General features: G+C 40.6%; 2 protein-coding genes across 6 annotated transcripts in view; one reads left to right on the top strand and one right to left on the bottom strand.

Annotated features, from left to right (window-relative positions):
* Window positions 1-18597, bottom strand: part of MTOR (mechanistic target of rapamycin kinase) — a 65770-nt gene that overhangs the window by 38720 nt on the left and 8453 nt on the right. For 2 of the 4 annotated variants that reach the window (XM_066982066.1, XM_048067426.2), the window contains 18 exons: window positions 18289-18504; window positions 17800-18005; window positions 17145-17267; window positions 16663-16752; window positions 16467-16559; window positions 16000-16134; window positions 15468-15597; window positions 15003-15253; window positions 14105-14146; window positions 13013-13099; window positions 12255-12422; window positions 11879-11991; window positions 11376-11538; window positions 11014-11106; window positions 10214-10360; window positions 9259-9401; window positions 8031-8193; window positions 7749-7894 (listed from right to left, as the gene is read on the bottom strand). In XM_066982066.1, the coding sequence (XP_066838167.1) occupies window positions 7749-7894; window positions 8031-8193; window positions 9259-9401; window positions 10214-10360; window positions 11014-11106; window positions 11376-11538; window positions 11879-11991; window positions 12255-12422; window positions 13013-13099; window positions 14105-14146; window positions 15003-15253; window positions 15468-15597; window positions 16000-16134; window positions 16467-16559; window positions 16663-16752; window positions 17145-17267; window positions 17800-18005; window positions 18289-18504 (2509 nt within the window). The remainder of the gene's footprint in view (window positions 1-7748; window positions 7895-8030; window positions 8194-9258; window positions 9402-10213; window positions 10361-11013; window positions 11107-11375; window positions 11539-11878; window positions 11992-12254; window positions 12423-13012; window positions 13100-14104; window positions 14147-15002; window positions 15254-15467; window positions 15598-15999; window positions 16135-16466; window positions 16560-16662; window positions 16753-17144; window positions 17268-17799; window positions 18006-18288; window positions 18505-18597) is intronic. The other 2 variants (XM_066982067.1, XM_048067427.2) reach the window with 1 other exon arrangement.
* Window positions 367-7303, top strand: ANGPTL7 (angiopoietin like 7). 2 transcript variants are annotated; one of them, XM_013187968.3, is made up of 5 exons: window positions 367-1142; window positions 2842-2942; window positions 3280-3474; window positions 4337-4535; window positions 5786-7303. In XM_013187968.3, exons 1-5 carry the CDS (start codon window positions 764-766, stop codon window positions 5953-5955), a joined length of 1044 nt encoding a protein of 347 aa, XP_013043422.1. In that variant the 5' UTR covers window positions 367-763; the 3' UTR covers window positions 5956-7303. The 2 variants fall into 2 exon arrangements, with proteins under 2 accessions (XP_013043422.1, XP_013043421.1); XM_013187967.3 differs by having other exon boundaries at window positions 2839-2942.

Here is an 18597-nt window from a genome sequence, read left to right as displayed (position 1 = left end):
TCTAGTAAGACCAGCACTGAATTCCACAAAACAAGTACTTCACAGACAGTGTCCAGAGAGAGGAGGATTAGATGCTAAATTGGTGAATTTGTTAAAATATTCCCTAAATTAAGAAATATTGCAGGAATATTGCACAGAGTTATTACACCACACAACTTCTGGGCAATATGCTAGTAGGACTTGTTGCAGCTAGGGGTACCTGCTAGGGAGCTACCTTCCTTAAACTTTTTAAAACTCACATTGTTTGGACAGACTTTTCACGTCCTGGACCTCTAAGGCTCTTATGTTACTGTAGTGCCAGAGTTAGTCACCAAGAGGGCTACAATCCAATAGGCAATAATTACTGGAAACTTTCCTCATTTCCTGTCCCTCTTCCACACCCCTCCGGGACAGAGCTGAGTGAAGTCTTGCCGGCTCTCCCCAACCTTTCTGGGCTGAAACCTGTTCCAATTTCACTCTGTAAACACCTGATACGAACAGATGAACTGGGAGGGGCCAGAAAGTTCCACATAGCTTCAGGGGGGTGGAAGTAAACAGAAAAATAGTATTTAAGATGCTCTGAGACAAACTTCCAAAGTGCACAGACTCTGACAGGAGGGGTCTGAAAAAAGGCTGCTTCTTCAGGCTCCACCTTCAGACTCACTTCATTGGAAGAAAGCTAGGTACCAGCCTGCTGTGGCACTTGCTGAAACTTTCATACCTACCCCAGCTGCATTCAGACGACTCGCAGTCAGCTGGAAGTTTTCTGTTACTGTAAGCAAAAATGCCAGGAAGATCAACTGCTCAGCTGGCGTGGCTCTGCATTATCACCGTGTCTGTGGCGATCTATCCAGCACTGCTGCAAAAGCCTCCCAAAAGGAGGACGATCAATGGGAATGCACAGTCCAAGATGACAGGCTGCTGTGATGAGATTAAAGAGCTCAAGTTGCAAGTAGCCAACCTGAGCAGAATGCTGCAGGAGCTGAGCAAGAAGCAGGAAGGTGACTGGGTGAATGTGGTCATGCAAGTGATGGAGCTGGAAGGAAGCACCAAGCAGATGGAGTCCCGCCTCGTTGATGCTGAGAGCAAATACTCTGAAATGAACAACCAGATAGATATCATGCAACTCCAGGCAGCTCAGACGGTCACACAAACTTCAGCTGGTAAGGAGGGAGTCTCCAAGCTCCCAAGATGCAACCCTTAATGCACAAAATGAAATAATAATTAGTTCTTAATGCTAGCATGTCCCACTAATGTGATTATCAAGTATGTCTTCTGAATATTTCTGCTTAAAGTACTTCCACAGGCAGGTGATCCTGAGGAAAAACAATTCAACTTCATGTCAGATGTCCAAAGATCCAGCTATATTTTAACACCTGTATGTCTGTTATCAGGGAGTGGAAAAACTGAAGATAGTGTGCTAGCACAGTGATGAACTTGGTCTAATACCTCATTTTCTGAGCACTGAAGTACCACTCCAAGAAATGGAGGTAGCTTCATCAGAGAATGGCTCTGGCAGTAATATCCTTTGAGTTAACAGTGCTGATAAAGGGACTAGAAGAGGGTAAAACAATTAGAAGTGATCTCTAAGTATCACTGTAGATTTGTAATTGTATCTTTACGATTATCTCTGAGCAAAAGAGTGGTCCATTATTTGAATAATTCTCAAAAATCTAATGGTAGAGATGATGCAAGCTGTGATACAAGCCTAGCCAAAACACATTTAAATTGTTCAAAAACTCTCTCTTCCCTGGGGGAAGATTTCATTGCACAGTGATTGCACGGGCCTGTAATAAATGTGGAATGCAGGTGCATTTTGTAGTACACATACCTGTAAAGAAATTTCTAGGTTTTGCGGGCTTTTCTTTTAAAAGGAAATTAATTTCAACAAGCTTAAAACTTCCTTAAAAAGATTGCTGTTGTCTGGGATGAGTTGGTTTGCCAAAAAACTTAATTTAGATTTTTTTTAATGCAAAGAAAACAACTTCTAAATCTATTCACTACACTCTGCTTGCAAGAAGTTCCATTTGGTTAGTTTTGACGCACCACTCGCTGTTTACAGTAGGCCTTAAAGATTTTACCATGAATGGACCTCATTGGAGCCGTAGTAAAGGTATGGAAAAAATAACAGAAAAAACTGGCCCACAAGGTATTTAAAACAGACATGTCTCACTCCGCCAAGTAAGAGATGTTTAGTCTGTACTAAATTGAAAACTGTCAGAATGGATAAAGCCCTGCTTCACCTAGTTTATCTTCCTCAGCGGAATACCTGTGCACATCACCAGCTTCAAGTCAGCTCCTGCACAGGAAGGAAAGGAGGCTTGCAGAGACCGACTGCAGCTTAAAAGCCACTGCCTCAGTCACAGGCTCTGGTACAAAAAGTGCTGAGCTAATACGCCTCACCCACAAACTCAGCTAACCTGTCCAAGCAATCAAAACATGCACCTGGCAGCAGGCCTATCCATTCTACTGGATAAGCCTTTATTTTTTGGGGGTGGTTGGGCAGGGGGAGGACAGACAGACAATAGGACAGCAAACAAATACCTTACCTTCCAAGACACACACACATGCAATGTGAAAAGAAAGCAAAGATCTCTCTTTGGATAGGAGAAGTAAATAAAATAATAAATAAACACACACACACACACAAAAAAACGATCACTTGAGGTCCCAGTGCTCTCGCTTCTCTTTCCAATGCATGCATTGATCAAAAGTAAACCATTTCAGGAAAACAGACTTGCAGGAAGTCGTCTTCTCTTTATTACTCCCTGTACTACAAACTAAACTTTACAGAAACCATACGTATAGGAGGGGATTATTCTTGCTGTTCAGATTCTTACTTTATGGTTCCGATTCAAGTAGATGCTGTCTACGACTGCTCGTCACTTTATCAGAGGAACTACCGAATCTCTGGGGTTTACAAGCTACCTCCTGATGAATTTCTGGGGAGTCCGGAGCTGGAGGTAAGGATGTCAAGTACACAATGTATATTGCATGTCTTTTGAAATATAATCAAGAAATACTTATCTGCTATAGAGAGGAGGAGAGCACGTACTAAGTCCTGATGCCCTGCACTTTGAACCAGCATCTTTATATAGGCAAACTTGGAAGGGATGTACATTTGAGTAGGAAAAATGGAAACAGTTCTGATAAAAGAATTTTTTCTTCTCATTAAAAAGCTTTGAAACAAAACAAGTTCTTCAACTTGCGAAATCTAGAACAGCACTGTTTCTTGTCTCGTTTCAGTAGAAATTAAGCTTCCTAAGCCTACTGGTAAGCACTACATTTTCCCTGTTCTAGGTGTTTTGTGACATGGAGACAGATGGAGGTGGCTGGACTATCATCCAAAGACGTAAAGTCGGTTTGACATCTTTCAATAGGGACTGGAAACAATACAAGGAAGGATTTGGCAATATTCGGGGAGATTTTTGGCTGGGAAATGAAAACATCTACCGACTTTCAAGACGGCCCACTGTTTTGCGAGTGGAGTTGGAGGTAATTAATTAGCTCTCAATCTCAGCAGCCAAAGTGGTTTTTTTTGTTTGGTTGGTTTGGTTTTTGTTTGTTTTTTAATGAAGTGATTCTTTCATAGCAGATACCATCTCCTATCTCTATGGAAGGCCCAAGGAATTTACATGCTTTAGTTATAGGAGAAGGAGGTAGGAAGGACCTAGTGACAGATTCAAGGACAAGGCAGAATCATGTTCTCCAGCAAGCAAAGTCATTAGTACAGCCTTCAGTCTCCAAACAGACTGAGCTCTAGAGAATCCTGCAGAATCCACTGCAGACAGAAATCAAACTGCTGACCACCTCAGATTTAAAGATTCACTTAGGTATCCGATAAAGATTTAAAGACTGAGTCTTCTCCTTTTGCAGCACTTCCTTTCAGTCTGTGTACCAGAGGGATTGCATTGTATTACCCCCCAAAATTTCTACAGTCTAATAACAGCTTGGTTTTGACTTGGACTAGCTTACGGCTGGCACAATAGCTTTGAAGGATGGGCCACGTACAATGGAAAAGATGAGTTCAAAGGCTTTGTATCTAGAAGTTGCTCTTTCATAGAGAACAAAGTGACTTGGGGTAGCACACTATCAAACAAGGCTGCTGAATGTATGAGGTGCACACCAGGTTTCCATACATGTTGTTTAACAGCAGCGTAGACTCGGAAATACGGTGCTTGGCTCAGGAAAGTTTCTTTGCCTTAGCAGAGAAGTTTCAGCAGTGTGTTCCTCAATAGAAAAGGTGCATAAAAAACCTAGGACTGAGAAAAGACATGCAACATGCACTGTGTATCAGTAGACCGTGGAGTATTTTCAAACCTATTCTAAGACCTATTTCCTCACTGTTCTGCGACAGGACTGGGAAGGTAACATACGCTATGCGCAATACAAGCAATTCACCCTGAGCAATGAATTAAACAGCTACCGTCTTTTTGTGGGGAACTACACCGGCAACACAGGGCGGGACTCGCTCAGGTACCACAACAACACAGCCTTCAGCACAAAGGACAAGGATAACGACAAGTGTGTGGATGACTGTGCCCAGTTCCGTAAAGGTAAAGCACACAAATGCCTTCCTGGCCTCAGCAAGCTGCCTGGGTAATTTGCTGAGCACACAGGAGTCTCTCTTGCAAAATAACTAGCACCTACATGGTAAAATCAAGGGAAACGTCACAAGCCCTGGAATACATGCTTGTCAGTTACACGTGAGATATGGCTGTTAAAGCTCATGTAGGAAATTAGGAGGAATTTAGGAGGAAATTCTTCACTCAGGGGGTGGTGAGGCACTGGACCAGGTTGCCCAAAGAACCTGTGGATGCCCCATCCCTGGAGGTGTTCAAGACCAGGTTGGATGAGGCCTTGGGCAACCTGATCCAGGGCAGGGGGGTTGGAACTAGGTGATCTTTAAGGTCCCTTCCAACCCAAGCGATTCTATGATTCTGTGATATGATCCTGTGATTTATGTATAGCCAGCCTGTATGTTATGAACATCAGTACTCTTCAAATGATTTAGTGCATGCTCTCACATACACATACTGTTAGCCAGCCTATTACTGGCTTATTTGCCAGACTATCTCAGATGTTGGTGCAATTCAACGATGTAGGAAATTGTTTCAGTATATCTACAAGGGTTTTTGTTTGTTTTTGTTTTTAAATATTTTAATGAAGTTTCAAGTTCTAGTATCAGAGACTTGTAAATATTCTCCTGGGGAGCTACACCCACCTCAAGGTTCAACCTGAATTCTAATCTTTATTCCTACTCTATTAAAAACCTCTCAGGAAGTTACACTCTTCATTCGATTTGTTATCTTTATCTTTGTGACAGACCTCATATAATTTTTTCCATTGCATCTTACCCTTTTTTTAAAGTTTTCTGTTCCACCACTGTGTGACACACAAATAAAACTGCTGATATCTATCCCAAAATAATGCAGCTTAGTGGCAGTCCAGAAATCTTCTACTGGCCTTTACGTGCCCACTAAGAAGCCAAATTTATTTCCTATGCTAACTCTCAGAGTCAGAGACAGAAACTTAGCGAGGAAATATTTTAAGAGGAATGATCAACTAAATGAAAAGCTAATGAACTAATTTAACTGTTTAACCGTAAAGCCTGTACGTATTCAGTATTTATGTTAAGTTTTCAATTTACCTGTAATGCCAGCTATTAGGACCATAGACTGATAATTAAATACTGCATTCTGGACACTTCCCTTGGTAAACAGCAATAATTCATGTTATTACTACAAAACATACCTGTTCTAAATAAATGGCTCACCAGGAATCTATTAATTTGTTTTCTGAAAAGGTGGATATTGGTACAACTGCTGCACGGATTCCAATCTGAATGGGGTTTACTACCGCAAAGGAGAACACACCAAAAACATGGATGGTATCACCTGGTACGGGTGGCATGGATCAACCTATTCCCTAAAAAGGGTTGAGATGAAGATCCGACCAGAAGATTTCAAGCCATAAAGGAAAGCAATATTTGATCATACAGCTACGTGATGCCACTACAGAGAAGGTGGGCAACTGACAACACAAAACCCACCATTTAATTGTCCACTTTATCTGTGCAACAACTACAAACCATGTACACACACAGTCACTAAGGAACACTAAACACCAGACACAGCCACTAGTGTTATCAGGGCTCAGACTTATCTTATCCTCTTAAGACCTTCCAAAGGGATAAATACTGTGTTATAATAATTTAGAACAAAATGTAAAATACCTCCCGCACTTACAGCACCGTCAGAAAGCTTACTGGTGTTTTCACTAGTGCTGCAACTATCAGGTTGCATTAACCAGCCAAGCAAGGACTGCAAAAAGAAAGCCTCCTTGTTCCCATTCCATCAGTGTCTAGAATAAACGTTGCTGAGTAACTCCTTTCAAGAGGGACTGAAATCACAAAAATGACAGTGGTTTCTAGAGAGAGGAATCACCAATGAGAATTGTCCTCGACGCGCCTTTCTTTAGCATACGGTAATTGGCTTACATTCCCACAGAGGAAACAAATTAAGCTAAAAAATTTTGGATAAACTAATATTGCACAGGTTCTCTCCCGACGTTTTACTGCCATCTCCTGCTACTGTTTCAAATAAGACCTCACAGAGGGCTGCATTCAGCAGATAGCACAATGGAGGAAGGACTTGTCTCTGCAATACTTCTGTTCAGAGATGACCTAAAGCCTGATAACTAAAACGCAACTTCCTGGGCTGCCACCAAATTACGTTCATGTTAGAACATAGGTGTGCTATATGTTGGTAAGAAAAAGGGAGAACAGCAAGTTAGCCAAGAAAATCCCAAACCCAACCAACAAACTCAACTCCAACACTTAAAACCACTGTATCCAAAAAGCAAAACACTACTACATGCCAGAAGTTATTAAATCATATGCTAGCATACCAGACTGAGAAATAATAAAATCTGTTCTGAAGATTCCCCAATTAAAAGTTAAGAGATTTCACGCTGTAAATCAGTACGTTGTTTCTCCCTTATATAACACAGTGCTGCAAATAACATTTAAAAAACAAAGACTCCTCCCATAGCTATACTGTTGATTGAATATGTTGGAAAAGATAATTATAGTTAATATTTTTACTCACCTTACAGAGAACTTGAGTCTAATTTAAATTGTTCAGTCTTGTGTGAAATGGGAGATAGTGTCTCGGGAACTGCTTTATGTACATTTGACTATTAATACTGTAAATTTCAACTGCATGGAACTATAGTTGGAACTACTTTAACTGTGGTCTATAAAGTGGATTTAAAAATTTCTAAACTTTTTAATTTCTAATAAAAAATTGTCTTTCATTTTTAACCCTGATTTACTTCAAGTCTTTGTTCCTTAACTTGCTTTTTGATACACAGAGGTGACAGCTTCACAAGTGACTGAGACCATTAAAGGGAACACATTGAATTCTGTATTTTTCCTCAGAAATGTAAGAGGGGACAAAGGATGAAAGAATATAAAAGGGGAGAAAAAACAAAAAACAAGAAAGCACAACTCCAAGAAATTAGAACCTGAAGGGTGAGGGGTGGAAATCAGAAAACGCCGCATCCTTTCCACTTCCTGTGGCTTCTATTGGAATTTTAATCACATAGTAAAAGGGCAGAACTTAGCAGCTAGGAGCATACAAGCTAGAGTTGGTAAGCCTACAACAGAGTCAGATAATGAAATCCTAAGAATTATCTAGATTTATCCTAATGGTATCCTAAACTGAGTACTGATGTGAAAGCAGAAACCTCATCAGTTGCAGTCCTACCTGATAAGAGACTCTAGAATGGCCGGGGTGGGACCCTTCTGAAATTCCAGCTCCTTGTAGTGAAGGGCCTTGGCATATGCTCGACATTTTGCTGCTCTTTCACCGAGGAGGACAATGCCATTATCATCTCTCAGAGGCAATGGACCCTGGGTAAAAGCACATATATCAAAAGCAAATTGAGTATGAGAAAGTGCACATGAACTCTTCACACCCTTTCCATATACCAGATACCAGCCAGCTAGCCAGCATTAGAAAAAAAGAGTTGCCCGACAGCATCTCTACCTTGTCACTGTGCTCCATGAATTCTGCCAAGTTCAGCAGTGTCTGAGTAACCTCTGCGATGTCCTGAGAGGTCAGGGCCAATTCAATGCTTCGGATCAACTCATCCTGCTGGTCTTCATTCAGTTCAGACCAGCATGAAACAAAAGCAGCATTGAAAAGATCTCTGAAAAGGAAAACCAGAAGAGTGAGAGGGAGGGATTCATTATTAATGAGAAGGTATATTTGACAGTGGACTTGCCCGTTTACTCAGACAGAAAAACTACAAAATGCAAACATCTCTCTACCTGTAATACATAGTGGTTAGCTTTTATAAAAGCTAACTTTTGTACCAAATACTGCATTTTAAGAATACATAATAGGATGAGACACTATCATAGCACAATATTGTACTATCATATGCCAGCAAGTATTTTAGGTCAGAACACACTTTCCAGAGCAGCACTGAAAAGGATGATTGGTCATTTCTCTGGACACACATAGACACGCTTTCTGTGCTCACTAGAGGACTGCAATAGCTGGAGACTGCATTAGTGGCAAAGCTTGAGAAGAGAGGAGGAAGGGTGATGAAAAAACAGATACAGTTAGAGCCCTTGTCACTGCTAACACTGAAAAAATACTGTGAAATGGGTTTGAGATGCATTTGTAAGCATGCACTGAGGACACTAGCATTACTTCTGCCTACCTAGGAAGTGCTGACCTTTCATCACGCTGTCTCCTCTTCTATTTTGTAAGTGATAAAGCTTACATTAAGACAAAATTAAACCACGGATGAACAGCAGTAGTCAGATTCTTATGCACTTCGATGACAAGCCTATGCCATCATGAAGAGATACACAAGCAACTCCTTACAGAAACATTAAGTTTCTCCAGATACTGGTTGCAAAAGAAATAAAGCCCAGCAGTTTATTCCCTTCAGAGGAATTTTTATCCACCCACAGCAGATCCTTGAAGCTATTTCATACTCTGCTGTTTTTCCAACTTTGCTTTTATGTGCCTTATGTTATTTCTCAACTAATATGAAGAATTCCACTGAAAGATTTCGTGCACATCATGGAGCTGCCAATTGTGAGGGCTGGAAATAAAATCAAGTTGCCAACTATTTGATTCGTCCCAAAGCAGGATCTAACCCTATTTATGGAACCCAACAGCTTTTAAGTAACTTTCTCCTTACGATCTCTGGCTTGCATCTGTAATTTCAAGTGATCTGAAAAACACATAAATACTCTACCGAGCCATAGGATTATATGCCTGAGCCAGGGCCCAGCATGAGCGCAAGGATGGTGAGGAGGAATCTTTGAGCAGCTCCAAACTCAGTCTTCTTAACCACTCTAACCAGTCATCTTTGGAGACTCTTCTTGCTGCTCCCCAGGCCTGAAGTACAAAGCAAGACAATTTAACTTCAAATGAAGCACAATCCAAAAGCAGAAGAAATCCATCACCAGGCAGAATTACTTCTTCATAGCTCCAAATCACATTTCTGAAATTCCCTTTTCAATTCCCTGAAATCCATTTACCTTGTCCAAATCATTTGCAGTTGGTCAGTCTCATTTCTAAGAAATCTTCCCTAAATGTATTCCTGTCATGACAAATATTTAACACGAATAATTCTTTCCCTACAAAAATACATCAAGAGATGAAACCATTGTTGAAAGATCAGCTTAAAAATACTTAATGCATTTAGAATTACATTTCTAAACCCAGCATTTTCAAACTAATCCATCCTGCTACTGCACTGACTGCTGCATACATTTACTGTTGAAAGTAGCTTAGCTATTAAGATCTACACTGGCTTGAAGAGAACATAACAAATACTAAGATATAAAAGAAATGGTTTAATAAAAAAAGGCAGGGGCTCTGAAATAGATGTCTCTAGAAGCTACAGATGATTCTTTGTAATCAAGGAAGCCTTGTTCGTACTTCCCATATAGAGAAAGTTTCAGGATTACTTCATGGTTGTTAATAGCTTGGCAATTCAACTGCTCCTATCTTTTACATCGCTTAGAACCTTCTGATTTTAAAGAGAGTCTCAGACACTACTTTGACCTTAGTTCTTGTCCACAACTAGCAACAGAAAAGAGATGTAAACAAATGTTGTTTAGATGCACTGGACAAACTCCTCAGTTGAGACACAATAGCTCTTCCCTTCAGTGGCAAACTCCTGCTGTGCAGAGCTGAATTTCTACCTTCTGCAAGTTGATGGTGCTAACGTGTAATTTCTTCATTGGACCTGTTTCCACTGGACCACTGGCCAAGGTTTCTCCCTGGTTGCTTCTTAACATCCGGTGCTGATAAATCAGTGGATCCTCCTCTTCATCAGCTAGAGTATAACCCTACAATAAAATGGTTTACAATGAAGATCACACCCACACACATAAAAGCAATTTTCTGCAAGCCAAATGGATGATAAAGTCAGTGCACCATCCAATCTTACAGCTCAATTTGTGATGCAAACAGCTGTGATTCATGATGATTATTACAGCTTATAAACCAGTGAACTCAAATGATAGCCCCTTTCCATTTAAGATAATAAGCATTAGCTCCTAGTATTAAAGGACAGAATGATACACCACCGTGGAATAACATGCCTTAAAAATAAGCACTCTTTCCTATTTGTCTTTCTTCTAGGTCTGGGACAGCAACATGCTGCTTGTCCTACACTAATCAAATTACAAAGCAGCTACTGTGTTTTTGAAACGCGAGCCCTATTACAGAAAAGGAGACAGAACAACCAAGAGAAAAAGTAATGACACTGGTTACAAGTGCAAGTTCTTACCTAGAACTTGCGGTGGTTTTTCTATAGGAAGTAACTGATACCAGTTGACAATTTTCCCAATGTAATCTGCAGTATAGCTCTATAAGGAGATTTTAACAAATACAGCAACAACTATTGTTCGTCCTATGAGTAACTTGAAGCGAAGCCTCTCTTCACTACAGCTACATCAGTTTCAACAAGAAAACATTCCCAAAGTATCCTTATGCTCACCTTTACAATCCTGCAGATAAGAACATCATAGCGTTGATGGTTAATTCTGTGTCGCACCAGAACTTTGTTCACCATCGGGATAAAAATCTGGTACTGTACAGGGGAATGCATCAAAAGCTAGTTACTCAGTCTCACCAAGAGCAGTAAAATTCTACCTTTGTTTGACTGATCTTATAATAAACCAATTCTGAAAGTCTGATTTCAGTAACTCCTGATTCCAGAACCAACTAAGAGAAGGAAAGCGTGTTTTCTTTAAAAATTCAGAATGAGCGTACTACAAACAATCAACTTTAAGTTCTTGATCTTTGGGACAAAGATATTTTCCTCCCCCTATAAGCTTGCGAGCCTTAGAAGACTATTACCTTCTTTCCCAATTGAAATACCAAAGAGGAAAGTGTGTCCATTGCAGTTGTTCGTAGCTCTGGGCTCTGATCTAGTGTTCGCACAATGGGATGAATAATCCGTGAAGCATAATCAGTAAAATCCAGGGACTCTGTCAAGCGGTCCACTGTTTCTAGAGCAGCTCTAAAGTCAGAGCAGAAAAAAGGGAAGACTTCTAATCTCTCACAGTACAAGAGAAGCAGAATGTAAAAATATTGGTGATTCATGCTCAGACCTCCTAGCCATCAGCAGTAATAGCAAAAACATGTCACCAAAATCATTAATGCAGCTATCACTTGCAGGACAGCTTGCAAGTCGCAGAGACTAAAATTCTGACAGGTGAGATCCAGTAACAGTCTATACCCAAGAAAAGCTAATAACAGTGCTGTGATGTCCAACTGAGAAATCAGTGGGCAATCACGGAGGAACCTGAAAACCACAGGCAAAAAAAACCCACCACATCTGCAAAGCCACTAACACTTACTTGCGAGCCACTACTGGGACATCTGGGGCATCAAATAGCTTTACAATGGGAGGTAGTAACAAATGAAGGTAGTCATCCAGGTTAGCTCCAAAGAGCTGGATTGCATTCAGTAGCTGGAGGGAAAAATGACCCAATGTGACCCAAAGTCAGGAAAGATGCATTCTAAATAAATCAGTATCTAGAGAAAACTTGCTTTGGCCCTGCACCTTAAACAGACTACTGCCTGTATCATTTCACCCTAAACCATTGCTGAACTGCACCCCTCACCTGCTTTCAACATACTAGCAGTAGAAGTCCTTCTGGAATAAGGCACATAGCCTGCACCTGCCCTGGCAATACCCAAAATCAACCCAGCTGGCTGCAGCTTCCCACTCACCTTGACAGAGACAATACGACTCTGACTATTGTCATGCATGAAGACCCGTAACATGTGAGGAATGAGCTGAGGCAGATAGAGCTTGAACTCGCCTCCTAGAGCTACCACAATTTGCTCGATAAGTAGGATAATTGTGCTCTGTATGGAGTTGTTCATGACCCAGAAGTCCTACAGAAGAAAAAGAAACCAAAAAGAAATTAAGTAGTTCTCCTTCAGCTGAGCTGTACTAATTGCAAGAAAAGCAGATTGTAGGAGACAGTATCTAGTTAAACTCAAGCTTGCAGAGAGGGACTATACTTCTCTTATAGTTATATAAGTGGGTGGTTCTGGTTTGTTTTTAAAACATTTGGTGCCTCCAGTATGTTTAGATCTGATAAAAACAACCTCTAGGCAATAGATTTTTCCTAACCTCTAAGTGTTTGCAAACAGTACATGAAAATGAAGTGAAATGCCATCTATTTATGAACTCCAAACACCTCTTGTTAAAACTATGTTTTTTCAAGTCTTAAATACACAAAACCCAAGAACTTGAAAGAATTCAGGCACTAGTGGATCCTAGGAGCTGCTCTTATTGCCGTTACTCAAAATAATGTAAATTATTTTTCCAAAGACATGTTATTTCAAGATGCAATTATTGCTTCAAATAAATGGAATTTGCACTTAATATGAACTTAGGAAGTAATTGATGCATTTGACAATGACAGAAGCACTATCCACCTTTTCTGATAGTGAAACATTGGCTTAAAAATCATACTCACTCTCATGAGGGTGACAATTTCATCCATATAGGGCCGAATATGACTTCTCACAAAGGACACTAACATCCCTAGCTGCTGGAACAGGAACTGGAAGGAAAAAATGGGTAGTGATCAATGTAGCTATTTAAATTCTGGGTGAACTGTGTTTCATAAGCAAATTGCAAGCTCAGTTAACAAACAAACAGCATGCAAAGCTTCTGTGTGCTCAAAATTCGGGGCTAAATTCTTAACAGCTTCAGCTCAGGGGTAATTTTATTATTATTTGTTTTAAACTTGTATTAAAAAATGATGAGCTCAAAGCCTTATACAGTCAAGCACACAAACATTTAGGTAAGCAAATTTAGAATGTGTCAGAATAGACTTGCAAGCACAAACTCCAAGACTTCTGCTACTACAGAGCTTTGTAATTCAGGTCTGAAGAATGCTTCCAAAAATTTAGCCTGTAGCCTTTTCCCGCTGCCTGTAAGCAAAACTGGAACACATTTTAAGATGCTCCTTCTGCACTCTTCCTCATCCCCACCAAGATGTATTGGTGAAAAGTTACTGGGAAAGAGAGTTTGGTCCTTTTCATGTTGCCAGATATATCATGATTTTTTTTGAAGGATGGTTGATACCATAAGAGAATTTTGACTGAGACAATTTTATCCATATATACTATGACAGTTTTGCAATTCCGTTTCCCCTAATACAATCTTAAACATTCACTCATGGCAATGAATTTATTTTTGAAATTTGTATGAAATAATGTGGGTAAAATCTCCTTGTCCATAAAATACATGTATATAGTCTTTTCCCTAGGAAAATAGGAATATCTAAATTATTATAATATTAAATTTCATTCCTTCATGCAGTATTTGAAGACTACAGTGACAAGATACAGTGAAAGTGGAGCTCAGAGAAGGATTACAGGGTTTTGTGAAAATTGAGTAAGAATTGAGTAAGATCAGCTTCTTTAGTGAGAGCAGTACACCTATATTTACCAAAAATGAACTCTGAGCTCCTGTACTGTGCTTTTTGTTGGTGTTGAGAGAGGGTGCTTAAATACAGGACAAGGACCTGCCTCCTTTAGGCTTTAGTGTCACGTGTACCCACCTCAGCTCTTCTCCCCAGTACACTTTCACCATCTTCTTTTACCTGAAAATTTTTAAACAGAGTGTGCACAACTGCATAGCTTTCAAGCAAATGAGATCAGTCAGGTCTAGGACTTTCAACCCCAGGCACGAGAGGTTTTTCTTCCAATTTGAGTAGTAGTTCAGTCTGGGAGAAAACAGTGGTTCTATAGCAGGGTTGGGATTCTGCTAAGGGAACACCCATCCCACCTGTACAACACAGTAGCAATAACCAGTACAAACTGCCCTTTCCACCCCAGAGATTGTTTTCAGCAGCCTGAGAAAAAGGCTCAGCAAACAGCAACCATCTCTGGTTAGATGCAGATTAGGCCCATTCTTATCTTCACACAATTCTCATTTCCTTCTAAAACTGTAACTTAAGTGGGAAGGAAGAGAAAATGCTGCTGTGGAATCACCACCCACACTGCTCTGAATGTTAGCAGACTGTAGCAAATTCAATTTTCTTCCTCACAGATGAGTCAAAGTACATGGCTGCATCAGAAACTTAAAGAATCTCTCTGCTACATAATAACTATTTGCAACACTACATTAATGCAGAGATCACTGAAAGCTTTGGGAGCTGCACTAGCTGTTTTCCTGAAAAAGACTAGCTTGATGAAAAAAACAGGATCAGGTATTGTTCATCTAAGGATTATGCTCAGAAGCAACTGTTTTAATAAGCAGCAGAAAAATTGTTTCCACTGGATATTCTACCAAATGCTCGTAGGAGAGAAAAAGCAGAGCTGTACCTCACTTCTGCAGCATGCTTGACAGCAACACAAAGCACAGCAATACCCAAAGCCAGGTGCATTTGCTTTTAAAGGGATTCTTGTTTTAGGGAAGGGGAACAGGAGGGAAGGAGTGGTCCCTAGTACACTCACCTCTCGGATGGCACCATCACAAACCCTTATTACATTAAGGAACGTTGGCATGACCTGGGGCAGGAACTGCACACACTTCAGCCCAAGAGATTTGAAAATAAAGGTGATGGCCTGAACTACCATAGTGTGATGCTGGGACAAGGACTGATCTCGGAAAATTCTCATCAGTGCCACCATGGAGACAGCTGGATAGAATTCATCCAGAGGGAGGTTTCCCATGTTCACCAGCATCTCACTGGTACTGTAGTCCGCTAGGAGAAAGAAGGTAGTGTCACAAGCTACGTATTAAATGCTCTCCAATACCATTTCAGGAGCATCCAAGTATTAGGTGAAATATGCACACTAATAATGTGCTCAAAAGAAAAAACAAACAGGTAAATACATTAAAAATAAAGACCTGTTTGTAGATCACAAAGGTATTCACTTGAAAGAGAAGTGAAAACAGATGCCTCTCCAGATACTTACAAGAATCCTGGCTGGATTTGGACTCCGAGAGGCTGACAGCTGAAGCATCACGGGACTGATCAATCATGCCAATGTTCACTTTGTGTTTGTAGGGGTCCAAAGCACCCAGTAGCCCTAACACGCGAATAGCCTGACAAGAGAGAAACAAAAAGAAAATTAATCAGAAATGCATCACTAATGCAAAAGTCAACACATGAATCCAGGTATTTGGAAAGGTGCTGAGGATTAGAGAAAAGACCTGGATATAAAAGGATTGCCTGGAGAAAGCACCTGTCCTCTCCATTCAACTGCTAGAGGCCATTTCACTGACACGTTTTTACCCTTTTAGTTCTGCTTATTGTACTTCTATCAGCCACAATGATCTTTCACCTTTTTTTTATTCACTTTTTTTTTAAAATATATCATATTTTATACATATGCATATATATATATATATATATATATATATATATATAAAAGAGGAATTTATTTGAAAGCTCTCTTGAAAGAGCTTTTAGAAACAGTTGTGAGACAGCTTTGTGTTCATTCATACCTCTCTACGGGTGCCCTGGTTCTGCTCAGTCTTCAGGAAGTTCAGAAGCACCTCCAGCAAAGTCGGGTACTTCCTGTACGGTTCCACCACATAACCAGTGCTAGCCACAAGCTGTCCCAGTGTCCAAAGAGCCACCTGGAATGATCAAACCCAGAGAAGAATAAATTCACTGGTCAAAACTAATATGTCATGCTGCAATCCACAGTCTGTGGTTTGAAAGCCTCTATAGCGAGTGTTTTTAATAAGTCAATAGTAAGGAAAGTGATAATCAACAATTTATTAGAGGGGGTGATTGATTTAATTGCCCTTATTCAGACTTACAATTCAAATGGGCACCAAGAGTGAGTCTAGGCATTCCAAAAATACTGCCTTGCCTTTTATCTTTCTTCTTTTCCTTCAAAAAGTAAATTTTGCAGCACTTCTCAAAAGAAGCACTGCAGTCCCTTGTCAAACTATCAAAAACTTACCTGTCTTTTAGCCAGCAAGGAGGAGTCCTGTAGCATATCCATAATTATAATGAAGAGTTCATCTACCCACTTCCTCATCTCCAGCCCACTGACCTATTGAAAACAACAGCAACAAAAAAACAAAGTTCTTCATCTAGCACTGCCAGAAGCTTGACAACTGGCAAGCGTGGTCAAGAGGTACCTACAGCAACCCTACCTGTGCAAGTTCCCCAATGGTAGCTAGGACATTGTTAATCACTCCTGGATTTGGATCTGGATCAGGATCTTTCAGTTTCACTATCAGTGCCTGGTAGGTGACAGAGGAACAGATTATAATATGTTGAGAAGACTTCTTGCTGTATATACAGTACCCAAAATGTTCTTTCCTTTTGTTTATGCCCAAAATCCCTCAGGGGCTGAACTTGATTATTTCAAGAGTAAATGAAAACTTGGTTTTACATACATTATGCAAATCCAGAATCAATTCAGGCTACATGTCTATATGTTAGGCTATACATGCATTACTGTAGGCAACATCCACACCAATCTGATTTTCTGTTGCTACGAAGAAGCAGAACAGCAGCTTCTGACAAAGGCTGAGGGTCATGCATTCACTTGCTGTATCACCTCACTCCAAAGTCACCAGAAAATGTGTGTCTGTGAGAGAGGGAGACAGAGAGGGATAGAGCCTGACTCTACCTTAAGGATGGGCTCCATATACGGACGAATGAGGCGTGGAGCGTTAGAAACCAGGTGACCCAGCATCCTGGCACTCTGCTCTTTAATCCTACCAACACCACTGTGTTCCAGCTCTGTTAGAATCTGTAGAAAAGACAATGGAAGCATAAGAAAGGGAAGATGAAAGGTAGGTAAAACCTCTTCGGATTTCCTCTTCTCCTGTCCTATGACAACAAAAGGAAAAAGCAATCTCAGCACTTGTAAATGGTGTTCTACATTTACGCTCCATCCAGTCGCTTATGTCTAAACGAAGCTAAAGTTAATCAACGTTAAATGGAATACATGGCTTCAGTACTGGTCTACTTGTATGAAGCAATGCCATCCATTCACCTAAAATCAGCACAGAACATTCTTCCTCAATACAGACTGTAAGCACTCTGGAAAGACGAATGTGGGTGAAATAGCGACTACTATCCTCTCCTTTTTAATACATCCCTAGAGCTTCAGTACATCTATCAAAAAGAAAGACTTGCTGAAACCTGCTAAGCTGGGTGATGAATATATCCACCCACTCTCCCCCCGCATTCACTACAGTTGGGTAGCCCAGTTCTTTAACACCATTTTAATCTCAGTTACCAAATACTCTATTCTCACTGCAGCCATCCCTCTGCATTACCTGGATTAACATCTTGCGCAGGAAAGGCATGACAAAAGCAGGGTTCATGCTGCTCAGGCGACCCACAGTACAGATGGCCAGCTCTCGGATTTCAAATACTTGATCATTCAGGGCCACAAAAAGAGCTTGCAAATTTTCCGCCTGGGCAAGGTGAGCATCAAATCGCTCATCCAGAGAAGCCAACACACAGAAACGTATATCAGGGTCTGCAAGAATGTATTTGTTATTCTTTAAATGCCACAAACTCTTCTTATTATTGCCATTATTCACAACTGGCCTCAAACACTCTTTACAGCTTCAGAAAAATGCCAAGAGCTTCCCCAGCATGAGACACTACTACCTCAGTGTTTTACCCATGAGAAACAAGCTAGCTGCTTAAGTTAATGCCAAATACGGTCAAATCATACCACAACCATTATATCATCACCTGCTCATGTGCCAAAATGAACTTATGGTAGGAGAATCCTTTTCACTGAATCCCAAACTAACCTGGGTCTGTTATTCCAACCACAAGCAGTTTGCTGAGAACATCAGCCACAACCTGCACTGCTGTCTGACTGACCACATGGGCATGGCCACTGATCAAGTGGATGGAAGGCGTGAGCAAGCGAGAGCAAGTGCGGGCTGCTTCCATCCGTATCTCCTTGTGCTCGCTGTTCAGGAAGTGGTCTGCACAATGCCGCACAAACTGAGTCAGCGAATGGCCTAGAAACAAGAAGATGGGAATTTAACACAGGTTTACCCCTTGAATACTGGCCTTATAGGGAACAGGATTTTAAAGAGAATATTCTGAGTTAT

Source organism: Anser cygnoides, chromosome 23, assembly GCF_040182565.1.
Source record: "Anser cygnoides isolate HZ-2024a breed goose chromosome 23, Taihu_goose_T2T_genome, whole genome shotgun sequence".
Taxonomy (NCBI): Eukaryota; Metazoa; Chordata; class Aves; order Anseriformes; family Anatidae; genus Anser; species Anser cygnoides.
This window is presented reverse-complemented; position numbering and strand designations above follow the sequence as displayed.

Bases quoted from the DNA above. Each gene is read 5' to 3' on its own strand.
- ANGPTL7 (XM_013187967.3), top strand. From the start codon at position 764: ATGCCAGGAAGATCAACTGCTCAGCTGGCGTGGCTCTGCATTATCACC. The intron at 1,143-2,838 runs GTAAGGAGGGAG...TTCCGATTCAAG, and splicing joins GGTCACACAAACTTCAGCTG to TAGATGCTGTCTACGACTGC. The intron at 2,943-3,279 runs GTAAGGATGTCA...TCCCTGTTCTAG, and splicing joins TGGGGAGTCCGGAGCTGGAG to GTGTTTTGTGACATGGAGAC.